The sequence below is a fragment of the Sander lucioperca genome, chromosome 11 (genome assembly GCF_008315115.2).
Source record: "Sander lucioperca isolate FBNREF2018 chromosome 11, SLUC_FBN_1.2, whole genome shotgun sequence".
Classification (NCBI taxonomy): Eukaryota; Metazoa; Chordata; class Actinopteri; order Perciformes; family Percidae; genus Sander; species Sander lucioperca.
In genome coordinates, this window is record NC_050183.1 from 28,324,760 (window position 1) to 28,344,759 (window position 20,000).

Genomic DNA, 20,000 nt, shown 5'->3' on the forward strand with positions numbered 1-20,000 from the left:
CCACTTCCTGTGAAGTCCACTCTTCCTAACAGAGTAGATCATCGTGTCCCGTTCCACCAGTGAAATGCAGCCTCTGTTTGTAGTCAGTAACTTGTAAAGTCAGAAAATGGTTCTGTGATATCAGAGAAATAGAAGTTTTTACGCATGCATTTGGACACAACAACTCAGCTCTGAGAAGGTCCACTTTTACGAGCTGACGAGGACTGCCTGAATGCATCGTTGATGGCGGTGTCTGCGAGGTCGAGTGGTAGCTGTAGTCCTCTGAAGTGGGACACGGCTTCCATCCAACCTGTTCCCTGTTTCCTGAGGACATGAGCCTGGTCAGAACAGTGATGTTTTAGGATGAGAAGCTGCACACTGACACGTCTTTTATTACATCCACTCACATGCTTGTACTTATAATGCGTGACTTTTAACTAAACCCTTACCCGGTGTAGACCTGCGTTATTTACTCTCAGTAGTTGACAGTTTGAGCCCAGCTAGCCCCAGATGCTAACAGCTGCTCAGCTCAGCTCTGGACATTCTGGCTTCACTGCGTGGATGTCACTGTTTGTTTTTTTTCCTAGCGGCTAACTGAGCTGTGTAAAATAGTTTTAATATGACACAAGTTGTGGATTAAAGTTATCCAATGTTGTAATAACATGAGGTGTGTGTGTGTGTGTGTGTGTGTGTGTGGTCCTTATTGTGTTGCTTCCAGATAACATGCACCTGTGTGTGTTTTGGGCGTGTCTGACACAAACGGCTTTATTCTGACCAGCTGACATTTAGTAAAGACTGGCTGCTGCTGCTCCGTCACGTAATACTTGGTTTGCACAGCAGCTGATTGATCACATCACAGCTCCACACAGCGACCATCCCAACCAGACAGCAGCAGGGCACAGGGAACTCTGCAGCACTGCTACAACTAATATAAGAACAAGAACAAGGAGTTTGATGAAATGATCAGAATCCAGAGTGTGTTTTAATGTCCATACATTTAAAAAGACAGATAGAAAGAGCAGGGCAGATGGAAGTCAGACAGCAGGTGCTTAATGTCTGTCTGCACCTGGAGGAGCTCAGGTCAGCATCAGGTCACACACAGAGACACACAAACACACACACAGGCAGACAGAGAGACACACAGACAGACAGAGACACACACACAGAGACACACACAAACACAATTCAATTCAATTCAGTTTTATTTATAGTATCAAATCATAACAAGAGTTATCTTGAGACACTTTACAGATAGAGTAGGTCTAGACCACACTATAAACACACACACACAGACAGACTGAGACACACACAGACATATGAGGTCACCTGCAGCTTCAACAGTTAGAGAGCAGACAATGTGGCACCAGAGCTCCTCAGGTCAGCATCAGGTCACAAACACATCATTATGTGGTAGTATTAGTTTATGTTATGATGTTATCAGTTACCTTTAGCCCCCAACATACAGCTGGCTTTTCATATCGTTTAATAGTTATATTGTACATATTTGTTTATTTATGTTACCGTTTCTTTTACATTTATTTCCTTTCAATATGTTTATGTATGCATCATCCACCAATGCACATTGAGGTACAAGTGGTACCTACATAGCAAATCATCCTTTCTGATTCTAATTATTTCTGCATACTCTAAGTTATAGTGTGTGTGTGTGTGTGTGTGTGTGTGTGTGTGTGTGTGTGTGTGTGTGTGTGTGTGAGAGTGTGTGTGAGAGTGTGTGTGTGTGTGTGTGTGTGTGTGTGTGTGTGTGTGTGTGAGACCTCAGTGTGACCTGCAGCAGGTGCATGTGGATGAAAGAGCAGCGGACACCTGCCCGCAGACTGCAGGGCGAGTCGGGTTCAGCACCGAAACATTGTTGCACTTTAAAGACTCTCAGACGTCTACAAATATGGGATGCCTCAACACACAAACACACCCGCTCTGCAGCGCTTATCTTCTCAGCAGCCATGGAAAGACAGGTCAGGGTCCGGGGCTCGCTGCTCTCTGGCTGGAACAGCGGCTTCGACATGTGGCATGACTACATGAAGCTGGGCTGCCTGCTCAAGAGGCTGGCCGACAGCCACAGAGACTCCGGGGAGGGAGACTCCGACATCGAGGCCTCGAAGAGACAAACAGCGGCGGCACCTTGGAGCCATATCCGAACCTCTCCAAACCTAGAGACCAGCTCAGCCTCAGTCAGCAGCCTGTCTGACTCCAGCTGCACCGGGATGGACTCCAGCTGCACCGGGACGGACACCAGCTGCACCGGGACGGACACCAGCTGCACCGGGACCTCCTCCGCAGGGTACTGTGGCTTCTGTAAGCAGAACGGGGAGTCTCCGCGGGTGTACCGGTCACACAACTTGAAATCAGACTACGGGAAAGTCACGTGTCCGATCCTCTGGAACTACACTTGTCCCATCTGTGAAGCCACCGGGGAGCGCGCTCACACGCGCCGCTACTGCCCGCAGGCACAGCGGCTGGAGGCTGGGCGGATGCTGCCGGGGTCCCGGTCCTGGTAACACCGGGACACCACGTTGGACACTGAAGTGCTGAGGACACCGGAAACACTGTACATATTTACCTTAACATGTTTGGGCTATGAGTTCGTGTTTTTCATCGACAGTTGTAAGTTTGTGCATTAATATGTTAGCGTCATCCTGCACAGAGAGAGAGAGTTTCATTCAGCGTTTCATTCATTCATGTTATCCAACCTGTAATATCTACCTGTGCATTATCAGGAATAAATCAGGGAACAGTTCTTCTGCTTTGTTGTTTGATTTGAGCTTGAAAACAGAAAAAAAATAACGTTCAGTTTAGAGGTTTTGTGCTCTTTATCTTCCAGAACATGTCTTCTATTCATCAGACATAGTGGAAACATTTATTTTACTACACTTTCTTTTTGTGGCGGTAGATTTCTCCTTAATCCACCAAAAGACAGCATCATAGCAGACTCAGATTTCTCCACCTGCTGCTGTGCTGTCAGAGGGTCATAAACCAAATCTATATCTCATACATGTTATAGGCTATTGTTGCTTTATTTATTTTTTGGGTGGCTTTTCCCTTTATTGTAGTGACAGTGGATAGAGGTGAAAGATGGGGGATGACACGCAGCAAGGGCCACAGGTCGGATTCGAACTCGGGCCGTTGCAGGACTCAGCCAACATTGGGGGAACGCTCCTACTGGGTGAGCTAGAGGTCACCCCATATGATTGCTTTATTATAAATATGTCAAATTCCATTTTAGTTTAAATGCATTCCAGTGGCAAAGCAATGGCTGGCTTTTATTGTGAAGCAACCAGAGAAAATGCAATCTATATTTGACCGACAGTAGCCTAGTGACAATTGATATTTTTGGGGAAAAGAAAAAACTCCTATACTCAACAAATCATGAATGCTCTGGGCCTTTTGGGTTTGCTCGAATCATCCTTCACTCAAATAGATCCATTCATGAAACAGTTAAAACATGAATAAATAATTGAAATATATAACACCTTTCTGCTAGTTACAGTGCTAGGGGTGACTTCAGTTTGATCCACATCAGTAATATGCATTATACAAACTCTTTATATATATATATATATATATATATATATATGCATGCTGTTGATAGAAAGGGCAAACACGTGACTATGGGATGGCCAATGTGTTGACAGGATCATGAAAGCCTCATTACTGCCCTGAATGGGTATTACTCATGTTTACTTCACGGTGTATAATTGCATATAGGAGATCTATGTGGTGTAAACAAGACTCTGTGTGTGTGTGTGTGTGTGTGTGTATAGTGACACGCACTATGTGTGTGTGTGTGTGTGTGTGTGTGTGTGTGTGTGTGTGTGTGTGTGTGTGTCTCTCTCTCTCTCTCTCTCTCTCTCTCTCTCTCTCTCTCTCTCTCTCTCTCTCTCTCTCTCTCTCTCTCTCTCTCTCTTTCCCATAATCCATTGCGAGACAGGAAGCGTCCTCTGCTTTTGGCGCGGTGATAGCGGTGTCGGCCATCTTGGAGTCTATTCAGTGTGTTTCGGGTTCTGAGAGCACGCGACTCATTGATTGACCTCTTGTCGTTAAATAATCAGAGAAACCGTTTTCGCGTCACCGTTTAACATTTATACGTATATTAGATATACGTTAGTGTTGTGTGTTGCTCTCCCGGAGGATTGTCGAAAGAACCGTCATGGCGACCGTTACCCCGAGCCGTGAAGCTGGCCGGTCGGCGGCCTCCTCCACGCCTCTCTCCCCGACCAGGATCTCTCGCCTGCAGGAGAAACAGGACCTACAGCACCTGAACGACCGGCTGGCCGTGTACATCGACCGTGTCCGGTCCCTGGAGCTGGAGAACGACCGGCTGATGTTCAAAGTGTCCGAGAAAGAGGAGGTGACGACCAAAGAGGTGAGTGAAGGGAGCCCTGTTCACTCACATTCGTCCACATGTAGTTAAACGTTAGTAATAAAGTATTACAAAGCAATACTATTACTGAACTGTTAAGTTATAATACCGTGAGTAATGGCTGCCGTCTGGCCATATAAAAATGTTAACAGCCGAACACTCTTAGGGCAATCAGTGCGCTAACGTTAGTCTACACTTTGTTAGCGTTAATAAGACACATGCTGCTGCATTTCCTACCGTGCATTCAAACGGGACCGGGAAGATCGGGCGGGTGGGTCTGCGCGCCAATCTATAAATATTACCCAAGTTATGAGTTCATGTTCATAACTTCACTTGACGGAAGCGTGAATGAATCTACATTATTTTTTTAAGCATTGCGTGGTTCAACAACGTAAAGTTAAAGCTTTAGGCAAACTTTAAATGAATTTGACCCGCAGCAGAGTCACACTGATGGCCGCTCTTCATTTACTCTGCGATGTAATCATGCTTTGGATTATTATGCTGGGGATGCTCTGCATTAGTTACATGCTGAGGGCTATTCTGTGTCTGTGTGTGTGTGTGTGTGTGTGTGTGTGTGTGTGTGTGTGTGTGTGTGTGTGTGTGTGTCGTCATGGCTAAATGTGGACCTGAAGAGACAAACTTTAGCAGAAACACAGACGCTGTTTGAGTACTTTGCCAGCTGTTGATATTTCTATGCTGTTGATATTTCTGTCTGTCTACGGACAGATTTGATCACCGCGATATCGTCACAACGGTGCAAATTACAGTCACGAGACTTTTCAGGTGTGTAGTTGGGATCAAAATGAAAGCCGAGTTCGAAGATGGGTGTGGTCCGAGGCTCCGAGCAAAAATACGATAGACTTTATTAATCCCACACTGGGGAAGTTCCTGTGCTACAGCAGCTCAAAAGAAACATTCTTTACACACATCAGAATAACACAAATACACTAAGTAGACATAGGAGATAAACAAATATACATAAAGTATAAGACATAGAAAAGATAGAATTAGTTATAATAATAATACTAATAATAGTTAAAACAAACACGTTTAAAGGCGCAGGAAGTAGGGGGTATCAATCAACTTTATTTATCATATGAGGCTAATTCCTAAAGGGGGGAGGGGGGGTAGCTGATGGGAATGCACTCCCATCAGCTACCCCCCCTCCCCCTCTCACTTTAAGCCCCTGTCCCAGCTGGTGTAATGTTAATCCCATAACAAGATGGTCTCTAGTTGCTCATAGTATTATTAATCCAATCAAATTATTTTTATCATATATATTTTCCTATAGATGCACCGATCAGACGTTCCCAGTTCCGGGGCTCTGATACCAGCGTTTAATTAATAAGTCCTATGACTGGGGGTCATTATGTGTTAGCCTACATCAGGCTGGGCTCAAACACTGATTTCTTAACTTTGTAACAGCGACGATGTAACAAATACATTTACTCTATTGGCATTTAAATAATGATTAGCGAATAGGGTTGGGTACCGAAACCCGGTTCCTAAGCAACCAGTAGGAATCGGACCGAATTAGAATGCAAATTTCGGTTCCTCTTTTCAGTTCCACTTAATGTGTCGACTGAAATATTTTCCCTCCGTCGCTCAGAAACGGACGTAAAAATATCACACTTTCTCTGTAGTCTACCGTTAGCTAGCTACCGTAAATGTAGGCTACTTTTAAAATGCCATATTTCCCCTCTGGGCTCACCAAAATGGACGTAATCTGATATTAACCATTCACTGTACGTGATCACTAGTAAACATATTACTAGTGATTATTCTTAATCGCGATTAATCGTTGAATTTCTATAGTTAATCGCATGTTTTATCACATGATTAAAATTCTATTATTTTGCACTTCACAACTGTTTTTAAGTACATATTAACAATGGAAAGTAATTCTTACCAGTTTAGTCTTGATTGGGAATCAAATGAATGCAAAGAAAATGACTTTATGAACTTGATTTTAAGATTTGTATTTGTTTATTATATATTTAATCTAGTCACACATTTGAATCTAGAGTTAATATTAGGGTTGGGTATTGTTTGGTTTGGATACCGGTGCTAAAGTGGTACTTTTAAAACGGTACCGGTGCCTGAACCGATACTTTTTAAGAAAGTAAAAAAAAAAAAGAAGGGTACTAAACAGTTGGCAACATTAAAGAATGGCTTGTTTATTGCTAAGGCCATATCGTCAAAATTAATTGCTTAATAATAATGTAATCACTATAACAATAACTTATTTCACCAGTAAATAGCTGTTGAATGAGAAAAACAACCACCAGATGGGAAAAGGGCATTTAACAAAAACTTCGAATGCACCACGAGGCTGTAAATTACCAGTTTCATTGAACGCACTGTCTGTGTTTTTCCAACAACAGCAGCTGCAGATTGTTACATCCCGGTGGAATCCTCTACAGTGAAACACAGTCAAACTTTACACCGTTTAGCATTAGCTGTCAGCATTGTAACCGTGTTTAATCCAGCTACTAGCTAGCGGTAGGCTAACGTTTTGCTGCTGTCGAGTATAGTGTTAACTAGCGTCATGTGCAGCGGTGTTTGTGTTGCCTGTAACGTCTGTTTCAGAGCATCAGAGAGAAGTGCAGCCATATCAGTGGCACCAAAATCGTCGGCGTTGCTATTCCTGCAGTAGCAGGATGTGTTACGAGGAAGTACGGCAAAATAGTAGCCTGTTAGGCACGACGCAAAGCCGCGTGAGGTGAAAATAAATTTTAAAATGGCGGCATACAATAAAAAAGAATTAATGCATATTACATTTTTTATGTCATTTTTCAGTTTTTCAAGAATTGGTTTAGGAATCGGAATCGTCTTAAAAGTACCGGTTCGGCATCGGAATCGTAAAAATCCAAACGATACCCAACCCTATTAGTGAACCAGCAACTTGGTCACAAGTCTTAATGAAAACGAACAGGGATTACTATTTGAGTGTTAAAGGGCAGTAATGCAGCAACGAGTGGACCAACCCTGAGCTGTAAGGTTTCTTCTTCCACCCTGCCAGCCCTGTAGTAATGAGTGTGCGTCTGTCCTTCTCTTCAGGTGAGCGGCCTGAAGGCTCTGTATGAGGCAGAGCTAGCTGATGCTCGGCGGGTTCTGGATGAAACGGCTAGAGAGCGAGCCAGGCTACAGATAGACCTGGGCAAGGCTCAGGCTGACCTGGAAGAGGCCACACGCAGGTGATCTGATGCAGCGCACCTGACCTGTCACACAGGTCTCACTGTTGGCGGTCAGATGAATGTGGAGACCACATACGCTTTTGGAATCAGTTCAAAGCCATGTAATGGGTTTCTCCTTCCCCTGTCCATGTGTCCCAGTGCCAAGAAGAAGGAAAGTGATCTTGCAGCAGCCGTGTCCAGGGCCGGTGGGTTGGAAGCCCAGCTGAACAAGAGTGAGGCCTCTCTTTCTACAGCTCTAAGCCAGAATGCTGCTCTGTCCTCTGAGCTGGCTGATGTCAAGGGCCTGCTGGCTAAGGTGAGTACTGCAACCAGGGAAGGAGGACACTAGAGAGGGTTAAATAGTCTGAAGAGAACTGCCATGTGGTTTTAATGAAAGATGGTGCTTAAGTACCCTCCAGAGACAATAAAAATCTGACCAGGAACCAGTGTTGAGTGTCCATCCCACTGAGGCTAAGAGGTCGAGAAAGGCCTAATAGTGAAGCCTCTAACGATTAGGTATGTAGGTATTACACATCCACGTTAGCCACAGTAGCAGAGCTCCAGTAATTTAATTATTTAATGTAATGGTCCACAAGATGACACCGACATAAAGACATGGGGGCGGGGGGGACAATCGCAGACCAGGTTCGGGGTCAGTAGATCAGAACAAACCCCACGGTCATCTTCTGTACTATTGAACTCTTCTCAGGTTTTCTACCACGACTTGCCCATCATGGGTCAGTCACGTAAACCTATTTCGTGTTTCCGTGTGCTAATGTTTGTTGCAGGCAGAGGACAGCCATGCTGTTGCTAAGCGCCAGCTGGAGGCGGAGACGCTGATGCGTGTAGACCTGGAGAACCGCTGCCAGTCACTGAGTGAAGATCTGGAGTTCAGGAAGAGCATGTTCGAAGAGGTAAGGGCTGGTTTTCACTAACTTCTCATGTAGACATTAATAAATAAAAATACTGCTGTTTATTAACTATTGATTCAATATATGTTTGTTTTCTGTCATTTTGGGTGGTTGGTGTTTTCTACCGTGAAACATTTTGCATTGTGCTTAGAAGAGAATACGCTTCCTAACAGTCACATCTAGGTCCGGGGACCGAATTCAATACTTTTTAGGCATCGACTAATTGCCTCTAAAGTATCGAGTATCGAAAAATGTCTCCTACCCCATACCTGAGGAGTAAATCTCATCAGCGTCAGTGAGCCAATCAGCACGCAGCGTGCTTCTACCAAGATCTAACAATGTCTGTGATTGGCTGTAGGGCTGCTCGATTATGGAAAAAAATATAATCACGATTATTTTGGTCAATATTGAAATCACGATAATTTAACACAATTACTCTTTGACTTCTGGAAAGATAAGAAACAATAAATCAAAAGTTAAAAAAACACATACAACTGTGAAATTTGCCTTAATACTTTTCCTATTTAAACTTTTATTTTTTCAGTTTACTTGCAAAACGTAATGAGCTAAATATTGTTTTTCTGGATTATTCTGTTTTTGTGATCATTGGGAGCCGAAAACATAATCACGATTAAATTTCGATTAATTGCACAGCCCTAATTGGCTGTCTAACGTTACACGTCGCAGAGGCATGCAGGGAAAACTGTTTCACGCAGACGGCTAGTAGGAGCTGAAAAATAAATAACAAGACTGTGCCGTAATTTCTTTTTGTTTTATAAAATTGGTATCGAAAAAAGTATTGTTTAGGAACTCGGTGTCGAAGTCGGGATTGGTACCGGTATCGAACCTTTTTGTAACGTTACCCAGCCCTAGTCACATCTGCATGCAAGGCAATGACGTGGTTCTGATGGATGACGTGTCCCACTCTGATCTTCCTCCCTGTGTTCAGGAGGTGCGTGAGTCGCGGCGTCGTCAGGAGCAGAGGATCGTGGAGGTGGACTCTGGAGTCAGACACGACTACGAGTTCAAACTAGCACAAGCTTTACAGGTGCCAATAGAAACACGTCGAGGAAACGGAATGCCAATACGGTGTCTGTGTGACTGTCAAGTTCCACTCGCATTTCAAGTTCCACTTGCATTTCAAGTTCCACTCACATTTCCCTCTGTACATTGCTAAAGTGTTTATGGCCCACAGTGAATGGGACAGTTCATGTGAGAGGTGTCAGCAGCCTAATTAATGTCTATTTAAATTACTTTTAGCATATCCAGATTTGAGTTTATCAGGTCTCAATTTTAATAAAACCACCTGATCAGATGTTGCCAGAATTAGCTGAAGTCCTCATGAGCACTTAGCGCTACAGAACACTACAACATGACACTTGTTTGATAGAGAAGTCCCCTTATACTCACCTGAGAGAGAGCCAGTGGTTCTGGTGTGGTGTTAGAAAATGTGCACTTTGCTGATTACAGTGGGCCTAATTTAGAATTGGCATTATTAATGGGTGTGTGTGCTCCACCAGGACCTGCGCAGGCAACATGATGAGCAGGTCTCTCTTTATAAGGACGAACTGGAGCAAACCTTCCAGGCCAAGGTGAGAGGCTGATTCCTTGTTCTTCTATCTGTGGAAGCTCTGACTCGGCACACAAAGTCTCACACAAAGTCTGCCTTGTTGTCCCTCTAGCTGGACAATGCCAAGGTGTCCTCTGAGATCAATGACAAGGCAGTGGGCACAGCCAGGGAGGAGGTGCAGGAGTCCCGTATGAGAATAGAGAGCCTGGGATATCAGCTCAGTGCCCTGCAGAAACAGGTACCGCTTTATGACTGCCTGTGCCGCTCAGCTTCGGAATTAGTTTTAATTATTATTAGCTTCACGAGTTGATGGTTCTGCTGGTCGGGTGTGTGTTTGTAGGCGGCTGCCTCCGAGGATCGCATCAGAGAGCTGGAGGAAATTCTGTCGGCAGAGCGCGACAAGCACCGGCGTGCCATGGAAGGGAAAGAACAAGAGATGAGCGAGCTGAGAGAGAGGATGAACGCTCAGCTCAGTGAATACCAGGAGCTGCTGGACGTCAAGCTCGCCCTAGATATGGAGATCAATGCATACAGGAAACTGCTGGAGGGAGAGGAGCACAGGTACAACACACACACACACACACACACACACACACACACACTACGCCCTGCAAAAGTATTCACCCCTCTGTGTTTTTACTATTTTGTTGCATTGCACCCTGGAATTGAAATGGCTCTTTGTTATATAATGGGACGGACACAAAATAGTAAACGTTGTTGGAACTCTTTGGAGTCATGTAATTGCGACTTTATAGCATTTCATAAACTTCTGAAGCAGTGGCAGCAATAATTTAATTAAATGTATAGACCTTATCTAGCCTATCTAATGTTATTATTTTGTAATTTAAAAAAATAAAATAAATAAATTCTCAATACAAAACATACATCTTGCAACATGATGACAGATGTCACCACCCACCCAGACAAAAATTAAGAAAAGAGGACAGTAACTACAATATATAGTAGCAAAATGGACAATAAACCAAATAAACATGTATGGATGGTGTTGGTTAGGGCTGGGCTATATGGAGAAAATCAAATATCGCGATATTTTTGACCAAATACCTCTATCGACACCGCAACGATATTGTAGTGTTGACTATTGGTGCTTTCACAAAATAATTACACAATGAGATTTTTGATAAATAATCATCAGTAATGTGGATAAAATGACTAAGTGGGGTAAAGTTAAATAATAGAACAGCCACAACAGTCTGGTAAGTTCAGAAAATGACATCACTTTACTGTGATGCAGCCTTTAAAACCAGGAAAAGATAACACCTATGCCATATGACTCCGACCTGTGGCCCTTTGCTGCATGTCATTCTCTCTCTCTCTCTCTCTCTCTCTCTCTCTCTCTCTCTCTCTCTCTCTCTCTCTCTCCCCTTTCATTTCTTCAGCTGTCCTGTCAATCAAGGCCGAAAAATGCCCCCAAAAAATAGTCTTTAAAAATTACCTGACTGGTGAGCGCTGTGCTTCTTTCAGGCTGAAGCTGTCTCCCAGCCCGTCGGCTCGAGTCACTGTTGCCAGGACAACAGGATCTTCCTCCTCCCGCTCCTCCAAGAGGAAGAGGGCGGAGGTGGAGGCCAAGGATCTGTCGGAGGTGGCGAGAGGAGAGGGGCAGCTGCTCGTGTCTGAAGAAGCCACGGCCAGCGGCGCGGTCACCATATCGCCCACGGACATGGATGGAAACGCCGTCACGCTGACCAACGACGCCGAGCAGGTGTGTACGACCAACGCCACACGCTGACCAGGACAGGTTGAGTCTCCTGAGGTTAATATCCTGTCGTTGTGCTGTGTAGGACCAGCCGCTGGGCAACTGGAGGTTGAAGAGACAGGTGGACGACAGGGACGAGGTCGTCTACAAGTTCTCCCCAAAGTTTGTCCTGAAGGCGGGCCAGACAGTCACGGTGAGAAATATCAAGAGAGGAGGATGGGAGAGTGCTGCCACTGTGGTATCTCTTCATTGAGCTTTTGTTTATATAGAATGTGTATAACCCTAATGGATAATAGGAGACCAGAGGCCTATACTACGAATCAAGATCAACGTGCCCTGGATTTATGTCAGTTACCCGGCTTTACATGACCTAACAACCGCGGTCCTGCATAAGCTGTGTCACAACAGTGGTTAACAACTAGTTCAATCAACCCAGGGTTTCCCAATCAGCGACGCACGTTCACGTAAAAGAGGCGGTGTTTGCACAGCACGACCAATCGCAAACATCTACCAGAGCCACATATTTTACATAAGAAGTGCAAACTATAATTCTACATAAATATGAAGAACACAGACACTGTTTTACAGGCAAAACGCAATACAGTCGCTGCTTCCTAAAACAGGAAGGAAAGCTGGCAAAAAAAAAAATAGCCGACGCTGTAGAAGCGTAAATCACAACGCTTACCAATGTCACTTCCCCGTCAGTCAGGCACAAGATCTGACCATGATTACACTTGTGTGTCCATAAACTGTCGTTGCTTTAGCCTATTATTTCAGTTGCAACCCTGGCAGTGGGAAGCCATCGTGAGAGCGAATAAAAAATATAAAAACATAATTCAAACCGATGTGCGCGTTGGCAACACACGGCTCAAGAAGCCGACAAACGGCCTATATGTAATTCCCTCCGCTGAAAATCTATATCTTTCATAAAAATACTCATCAGAGAATGTTTACGGGGTTGTCGCTCTCTAAATGTTTTAATTTTTATGAGCGTACCGAGCTCCAGCTGATCTTCTAAGAACGGTGACGCCGTTATCAACCGAGTATTGATTGTCAGTAGGCGGTGCTTTTACACCGGTTGATCTCTAATCTCCAACAAAACCTGCTCCCCAGCAGGTTAGGTGTTCAGCAGAAGTTACCACGGCGATTTTAACCCGGTAACAAGTGATCCACCGTCGTGATACACAAAACCCTGGGTTGAACCTGAAGTTACCTCGTTAACGCCAAATCTTGCTTCGTAGTACAGGCCTCAGCTGGTCAGTGGGGCTGAACGGGACCGAACCCTAAAACATCAACAATGAGTTTCAAGTGAAAGCGAGTGCTGAATGTCGTCTGTACCCGTCCTGTGTGTCCAGGTCTGGTCTGCTGATGCTGGCGTGGCCCACAGTCCGCCCTCTGACCTGTTGTGGAAGAGTCAGACTTCCTGGGGTACAGGAAATGACATGATTACCACTTTGGTCAACGCTGATGGCGAGGTAAAGATATCCACGTATCCCTGTGTCTTTTGATTTGGCGGGTTGATGTGTTGTCATGGCTGAGGGGGCGTGTTGCCGTTTGTATTTGAGTCATGGTGGCTGACTGCCTGTCCTGCAGGAGGTGGCCACCAGACGTGTCACCAAGACTGAGATGGAGGTGGAGAATGGAGAGGAGGAGGAGGAGGAAGAGGCACAGAGGGTGAGTAGACCATAAAAAAACATCAACAACAAAACCAATAGTGGTCGATATCTAACGCCAAAAACATCTGAGCCTCAGTACAGAACAAATACCCTACCTACACCTATACCTACACTGTGTCCTGTCTTAACGTTTCAAAGATAGGTAACAATCCAGAACCAACTCCTAAACTCATGGCTGGGTCCTATCCTCTCAGACCTCCTGTCAGTCTTAACTTAGGAAATCCTAACTAGAACTGGATTTGATTCTTTAATCTTGTATCTTTGATAGGGTTGGGTATCTTTTGGATTTTTACGATTCCGATGCCGAACCGGTACTTTTAAAACGATTCCGATTCCTAAACCGATTCTTGAAAAAATGACATCAAAGAAAGGCTTTTACGTCCGTTTTGGTGAGCCCAGAGGGCAAATATGGCATTTTAAAAGTAGCCTACATTTACGGTAGCTAGCTAACGGTAGACTACAGAGAAAGTGTGATATTTTTACGTCCGTTTCGGAGCGATGGAGGGAAAATATTTCAGTCGACACATTAAGTGGAACTGAAATTTGCGTTCTAATCCGGTCCGATTCCTACCGGTTCCATATTGGAACCGGGTTTCGGTACTCAACCCTAATCTTTGATCAGAATGTGCCGGTAGGCCGCTGAGAGCGACGGGCCCTAATATCAACGGCTCTCACTTGTCTCTGGCCGGCTGCCGTGGACTAAAATAGAGCGGCGTCCGTACAGAATCAACCGTTGTTCTGAGTTCAGCGCAGGGTCTGTGCCATCCTACTTTAGGGTTCCTAACTTGGAAAATCCCTGAGTTAGGGCCGCTCTCTAATAGCTAAACTCCTGTCCTACAATAAGATCAGATTTTTCCTGAATGCAGTCAGGAAAGAGTTCCTGCAATACCAACAATCCTAAATGTCATCCGTAACTGAGATCACATTCAAGAGTTTGAGACTGAGGAAGTTTCTGCAATGAGGCCGCTTATTCCTCCTTTGTTGAAAGTACACACATTCATCATAAAATGTTTTTCTGATAATCTGGACCTTTTTGTGTTTTTCCTACAGGGCAAGGTGTCATCCAGAGAGTGCGCCATCATGTGAAGCCTTCCCCTTGCGTCGGCTTTCACTTCCCCCATTATATATAAATATATATTTCTCTAGAGCCGCTCAGATATGATCCTATCCATCTATCATTATGTGTTTTTTATTGGACTGATGGACTCTTTTTACTGCCCTCCACGTTTCTGGACCTTTTTTTTAACAAGTCATTTTCCTAAATGTTACTAGCAATGCCAAGGTGTGTGGATCACAACACTGATGGATCCAACAGTGGCTGGATATCTTTAAACTAAACTACTCTCCGTGTTCTCCCGCCGTTCACTTGTCCTCGATGCACAGTAGAACACAACCTGGAGCCGTTGCTCAGAAATCCACTGAAAGAAGCTGTTAAGCGTTCTGGACGTAACGGACCTGCGCTGTATCGCCATAAAGATGTGAAGAAGTCAGAGCTGTAGTGTTGAACAAATGAAATCCAGACTTTTATTTGTGTGCTTACCCGATATTTATTCACGTCTTCTCTTCCGTTGAAAGGGCAGATCAGGTCAGTTTTATTTATACAGCCCAATATTACAAAGTTGCCCACGGGTGTGCTTTACACAAGGTCTGTTAGAGGGCCGCACAGCATCCCCTGACCTCTGACCCTCCATTCAGACCAGGAGAAACTCCCCCCAAAAAAAACAGTTGAAATTAGAGATTGATTGGTGATAATAATGATGCATTATTATGTGGGAGAGCTGATTTCTTTAATCCAAAAAAAAAAAAAAATCCCTCTGCTCCATCTGGTGCCCGTCTTAATGAAGGACCCGTGTTTGAACCTTGTAGGAAAGGTTTGGAGAGGAGCGGAAGTTCTCTCTGGAACAGGAACACTACAGGTTAATAAGTCTGACTGACATCAGTGATATATATGCGTGTGTGTGTGTGTGTGACTCGTGCAGGCAGCCCGACATCTCTCCGAGGAGAAGGCCCGTGCTGCCTGCGAGCCCCACGTAGGCCGGTTACACGCTGCCTGCGTGAGCGTGGCGTTTCTGTTGCGTGGCGGCTGCGTGGATTTTTCTGTCTTTGCACACCAGAAACGTGTCTGACGCTGCTGCTGCTGATGCTAGCCTTGTCTGTACACATGTATGTTTTCCATTGATAAAATGAAATACCATGTTAAACATAAATACATACTGATCTGATTACAGCAAAGACAACGTCGGCAGTATTGACGGCAAAATAGGCTACAGAATATTTCGTTCTGTATTGACAGGTGCAATATTGGAAATTTATTTTTTTTTTTTTTTATAAATACATTTATATCAAAAACCTAGAGACTTTCAAACATCAACATGTCATTTATTAATAAGCATTTGTGTCTAAATGACATAAACATCTTTTCCTGTTCTATTTTGCCTGGAAACGCGTCCAACACATTTGCGTGTCGCGTGAAAAATAGGCGTCGGTCCTATTTCTAGCACACCTTTTCGTGTCACGCAAGCAGGGTGAAAGCTCTAACCTGTTAACGTGGGTGCCCGAAATATAAACGGCCACGCAGCTGACGCGCTCACGCGACACGCAGCCAGTGTGTAGCCGGCCTTAGCGTTAGGACCCGTAAGTCAGGGATTGTCTCGTTCTTCTGAATATATACGTTGGGAGTGGAAACCTCAGGTGCCCGCTCCCGATCTGAAGTGTCCGCAGGAGGGGAGAGCTAACTGCTTCTGTCTGACACGGAACAGGTGCTTATATGTAACGAGAGGCGCACGGGAACATGTGCTGCACACCGGACAAGGCTCCACATGACCTCCTGTACGTTAAACTCTCTGAACTGGTGATGATAATGAGCTTAGAGAGGCATTGACACTGGAGGTAGAGGCCAGAGCAGTGTCTTGAGCTGCGGCTCTCCATTTTTCTTGTGTGTGTCTGCCGTGCTTTACATTACTAGTTATTTTTCTATAGAGTGGTTGTCTATGTAATCAATTTGTTTACACCAAGCTAATTAATTTCTTATTTAGGGTTTAGGATTTCTGGGAGGATTAAAGTTGCGTGTTTATTACTTTTTTTTTTTTTTTTTTTTTTTTTTTAATATATCGAGGGTTCTGATGAACCAGTACTGAACCGAACACTCCTGCAGCTTCTGCCGAGAGCTTCAAAGTGGTCACATGCTCAGGTCTGGCAGTGTGGCGCCGCTAAACTGACTATTACGTTTTTATATCGATAACTGAAATATATGATGGTATTTCAGTCGCTCCAGGAATGAAAGTTTACTGCTAATGCCAATTTTAGAATTTAAGAAGCCAAAATTAAAGTTGTTCTAGAACTCCAATAAGGTTCAATCTCCCTGGAACTAAAGTACAATAAGAGTTTGCAGCAGAGATGAAATGTGTAAACATAACTGAAATCAGTTCCCATGTTCCTGGAGGGACTGTCACGTGATGAGGCTCTTTGTGATATTTCATTTAACCTAGTATTGTTAATGTGGCATGCCAAATGTGAGTCTTTATTCATGATTGTGTTGTTGAACTACTTTTGTACACAATAAATGTTTTACATATACACATTTGATGTCAGTGGTGTTATTAATACTAATACACACATGACCGTTGAGCTGCCATGATCCACATGTTGCTGTGTTACAGTATGCTCACAGTGGTACAAATCATTAAAGGTCCCATAGCATGAAGATTTTTTTTTTTTTAACATTAATATGAGTTCCCCCAGCCTGCCTATGGTCCCCCAGTGGCTAGAAATGGCGATAGGTGTAAACCGAGCCCTGGGTATCCTGCTCTGCCTTTGAGAAAATGAAAGCTCAGATGGGCCAATCTGGAATCTTGCTCCTTATGATGTCATAAGGGGAAAGGTTACCTCCCCTTTCTCTGCTTTGCCCGCCCAGAGAATTTGGCCCACCCATGAGAAAGAGAGACATCATGGCTTGAAAACAAGCAAAGTGGCAGTTGGTCAACGCAACACCCCCCTCTCTCTCTCTCCTCAATAGCATTTAAAGCTACAGACACAGAAATGGCACATCCTAAGGAAAGCTCATTGTGGGAATGGCTCTAGTGGCTGTAATTCTGCACCAAGGCTGAATTTCGGGAAAGAGACTTCAGATACAGTATTAGGGGACCACTAAGGCCTATATAAAAGAGACTTCAGATACAATATTAGGGGACCACTAAGGTCTATATAAAAGAGACTTCAGATACAGTATTAGGGGACCACTAAGACCTATATAAAAGAGACTTCAGATACAATATTAGGGGACCACTAAGGTCTATATAAAAGAGACTTCAGATACAGTATTAGGGGACCACTAAGGCCTATATAAAAGCATCCAAAGAGCAGCATGTCATAGGACCTTCAAAGCCGTGTTCTTCCTCTAAAAAAGTCCGTATGGAAGATCAGACAGTAAAGCTCTTTGTAGTCAAAGTATCAGGAACAGGTTCAGTTTTACTCCCTTTGCTATGGAAAGCATAGTAACACTGTAAAAACTAGTACAAACGACCAGGTAATAGAATTTGTTAAAGAGTACAAGTATTTAGGATCCATTATTGATGAAAATTTGTGTTTTGAGCCAAATACTAGTTTGCTTTGCAATAAAGGCCAGCAGCGCCTGTATTGCCTTAGAAAGCTGGCCAAGTTTAATGTGGACAAGACCCTGATGACCCTTTTCTATAAGTCCTTTGTTGAGTCAGTTGTCTCTTTCTCCTTAATCTGCTGGTATGGGTCCATTACTGTAAAATAGGGGTGGGGAAAATAATCGATTCTTAGATGCATCACGATTCTCTCTAGAACGATTTGATTATCGATTCTGGTAAGTTAAGAATCGATTTAAAAAAAAAAAAATAAAAAATCAGAAAACAGAGTGACTGAAAGAGGATGGGATAATGGACAACAACTTAGAGTTGTGGCAAGAGTGCAGAAAAAAAAACAAAAACGGCTAAAAGGAAGAAAAAAGAAAATTTAGTATATATACACATGATCTAATAAGACATACATAAAATAATTAGGCAAAACACATCTAGGCTGTTCATCTACTTTATCACATTACATCTGACCACCACGTTTCATGTTCTCCACCTTTAAACATGACTGAGCCTCTGACATGGAAGATTACTGGGAGAGAAGGGGACTTCCACAAGCATGTTTAAGGCTTCAGCATGGAATGACTACAAAATAAAAATCTCAGTAGACAAAACATTTCATTAAAACTTGTGTGTGACAAATATATGTCAAAATCTAAGCTTTGTCTAGCTGCTTTGTCTAGGAAGTGATTGGCAAACTCTGAGTAGCAAACTCAGATTTCTATGTATATTTTTAAAAATCACGCATGGAAATGTACATTAAATAATTGTTGCATCGAGATGCATCGATAATCGGTTTAGAATCGAATCGTTGGCCTCTGAATCGGAATCGAATCGTGATCGAGGTGCCAAGAGATCCCACCCCTACTGTACTCCCAAAACTCAGAACCAACAGATAAACTCTCCGTTGTAGCCATTCTACTTTTTAATTCTATAAAGAACCATAGATAATTTATTGACTTACTATTTATTGATTGTTTACCGTTTTTTATTGTTTTTAACTGCCTGCAAGGTAGGCAATCTCTGTATAGTGTGTATACGATTGTGTGTGATTTGTACTAACTATACTATCTGCTGCACAACAAATTGCCCCACTGGGGGACAAATAAAGTAACTTGAACTCGAAAGCATAATGCTATGTTTAAATGTGCAGAAAATATGGAAATGGAACATTTCTCTGACATTATGCCACCTGATGGATGCTTGACCTGACCAAGCCCTTCATACCCCTGCAGCGGACGCAGGATCCACTGCTGTCATGGACACTTTTTAAAAAACTTTATTACGTTATCCATCAAAACTATGACATCATCAGCGTTGTAATAAATCAGCCGCCTGAAAGGTAAAAAATGTTATTCCAATACTATATTACATGACTGGAGCTACATGTTGCTCCCTGTTGGTGAGAACACTGAAACTGTTACCAATATTAATAATAAAATGACCAAAGTTATTGATGATGGAACTAGAACAGTATGGCGGGAAGACACCTTGAAGGCATTATACACACAGACTGATACATAAATCAGCAGTGTCATCGCATTCAGACAGCAGACCCAGCAGAACTTCACCACATCCCGGTGCCTTGCTGATCCGGTCCAGCAGGGGGCAGCACCGCAGCCGGCTGCAGGAAGACACCGGACAAGAAGAAGAAGAAGAAGGAGAAAGCTACGGTTATCAGCATACGGTTCGAGGGGGTTTCCTGGTTCATGGATCTATTTGCTCCTGACTATTGTTGAACGGGACCAGGGTCCAGAGGCTCTGCTGGGTGTTCGACACTGTGCTGGGTGTCTTCGGGACTGTGCCGGACTGTGCTGGGTGTGTTCGGGACTGTGCCGGACTGTGCTGGGGTGTGTTCGGGACTGTGCTGGACCCTTGAGGATGCTGCTGGTCCTGTCTGAAGACCATAAGGAGCATCTCTCCTTCCTGCCGAAGGTTGACTCCGCAGGTCAGTTAACTGTTCTGGACCAGGACCAGGAGCACATGCGGGGG

At 43.9% G+C, this 20,000-nt stretch overlaps 4 protein-coding genes across 6 annotated transcripts in view; all 4 read left to right on the forward strand.

The window, feature by feature from the left end:
* Positions 1-640, forward strand: part of pde6d (phosphodiesterase 6D, cGMP-specific, rod, delta) — an 18,734-nt gene extending 18,094 nt beyond the window's left edge. Inside the window, exon 5 of the mRNA XM_031311827.2 lies at positions 1-640. This exon is cut by the window's left edge and continues 591 nt beyond it. The gene's annotated coding sequence lies outside the window, so the exon portion shown is untranslated.
* Positions 578-2,734, forward strand: nanos2 (nanos homolog 2). 2 transcript variants are annotated; one of them, XM_031311824.1, is made up of 2 exons: positions 578-675; positions 1,637-2,734. In XM_031311824.1, the coding sequence occupies exon 2, from the start codon at positions 1,779-1,781 to the stop codon at positions 2,493-2,495; it is 717 nt and encodes a 238-aa protein (XP_031167684.1). In that variant the 5' UTR covers positions 578-675; positions 1,637-1,778; the 3' UTR covers positions 2,496-2,734. The 2 variants fall into 2 exon arrangements, with proteins under 2 accessions (XP_031167684.1, XP_035862736.1); XM_036006843.1 differs by lacking the exon at positions 578-675 and having other exon boundaries at positions 1,239-2,187; positions 2,230-2,734.
* A 1,202-nt stretch (positions 2,735-3,936) lies between these two features.
* Positions 3,937-14,675, forward strand: lmnb2 (lamin B2). The gene is made up of 13 exons (XM_031311800.2): positions 3,937-4,360; positions 7,418-7,554; positions 7,693-7,849; positions 8,322-8,447; positions 9,394-9,492; positions 9,965-10,036; positions 10,127-10,252; positions 10,355-10,575; positions 11,500-11,737; positions 11,817-11,924; positions 13,087-13,206; positions 13,325-13,405; positions 14,458-14,675. The coding sequence occupies exons 1-13, from the start codon at positions 4,145-4,147 to the stop codon at positions 14,491-14,493; spliced, it is 1,737 nt and encodes a 578-aa protein (XP_031167660.1). The 5' UTR covers positions 3,937-4,144; the 3' UTR covers positions 14,494-14,675.
* A 4,968-nt stretch (positions 14,676-19,643) lies between these two features.
* Positions 19,644-20,000, forward strand: part of commd2 (COMM domain containing 2) — a 3,957-nt gene continuing 3,600 nt past the window's right edge. The window contains exons 1-2 of one of the 2 annotated variants that reach the window (XM_036006844.1): positions 19,645-19,783; positions 19,845-19,956. In XM_036006844.1, the coding sequence (XP_035862737.1) occupies positions 19,890-19,956 (67 nt within the window). In that variant the 5' untranslated portion in view covers positions 19,645-19,783; positions 19,845-19,889. Of the gene's footprint in view, positions 19,957-20,000 lie in introns of both variants that reach the window. The other variant, XM_031311825.2, reaches the window with a different exon arrangement.

Excerpts from the sequence above, each read along its gene's own strand:
- nanos2 (XM_031311824.1), top strand. The coding sequence starts at position 1,779 with ATGTGGATGAAAGAGCAGCGGACACCTGCCCGCAGACTGCAGGGCGAG.
- lmnb2 (XM_031311800.2), top strand. The coding sequence starts at position 4,145 with ATGGCGACCGTTACCCCGAGCCGTGAAGCTGGCCGGTCGGCGGCCTCC. Across the intron at positions 7,850-8,321 it reads TCAAGGGCCTGCTGGCTAAG|GCAGAGGACAGCCATGCTGT; the intron begins GTGAGTACTGCA and ends TGTTTGTTGCAG. Across the intron at positions 13,207-13,324 it reads TGGTCAACGCTGATGGCGAG|GAGGTGGCCACCAGACGTGT; the intron begins GTAAAGATATCC and ends CCTGTCCTGCAG.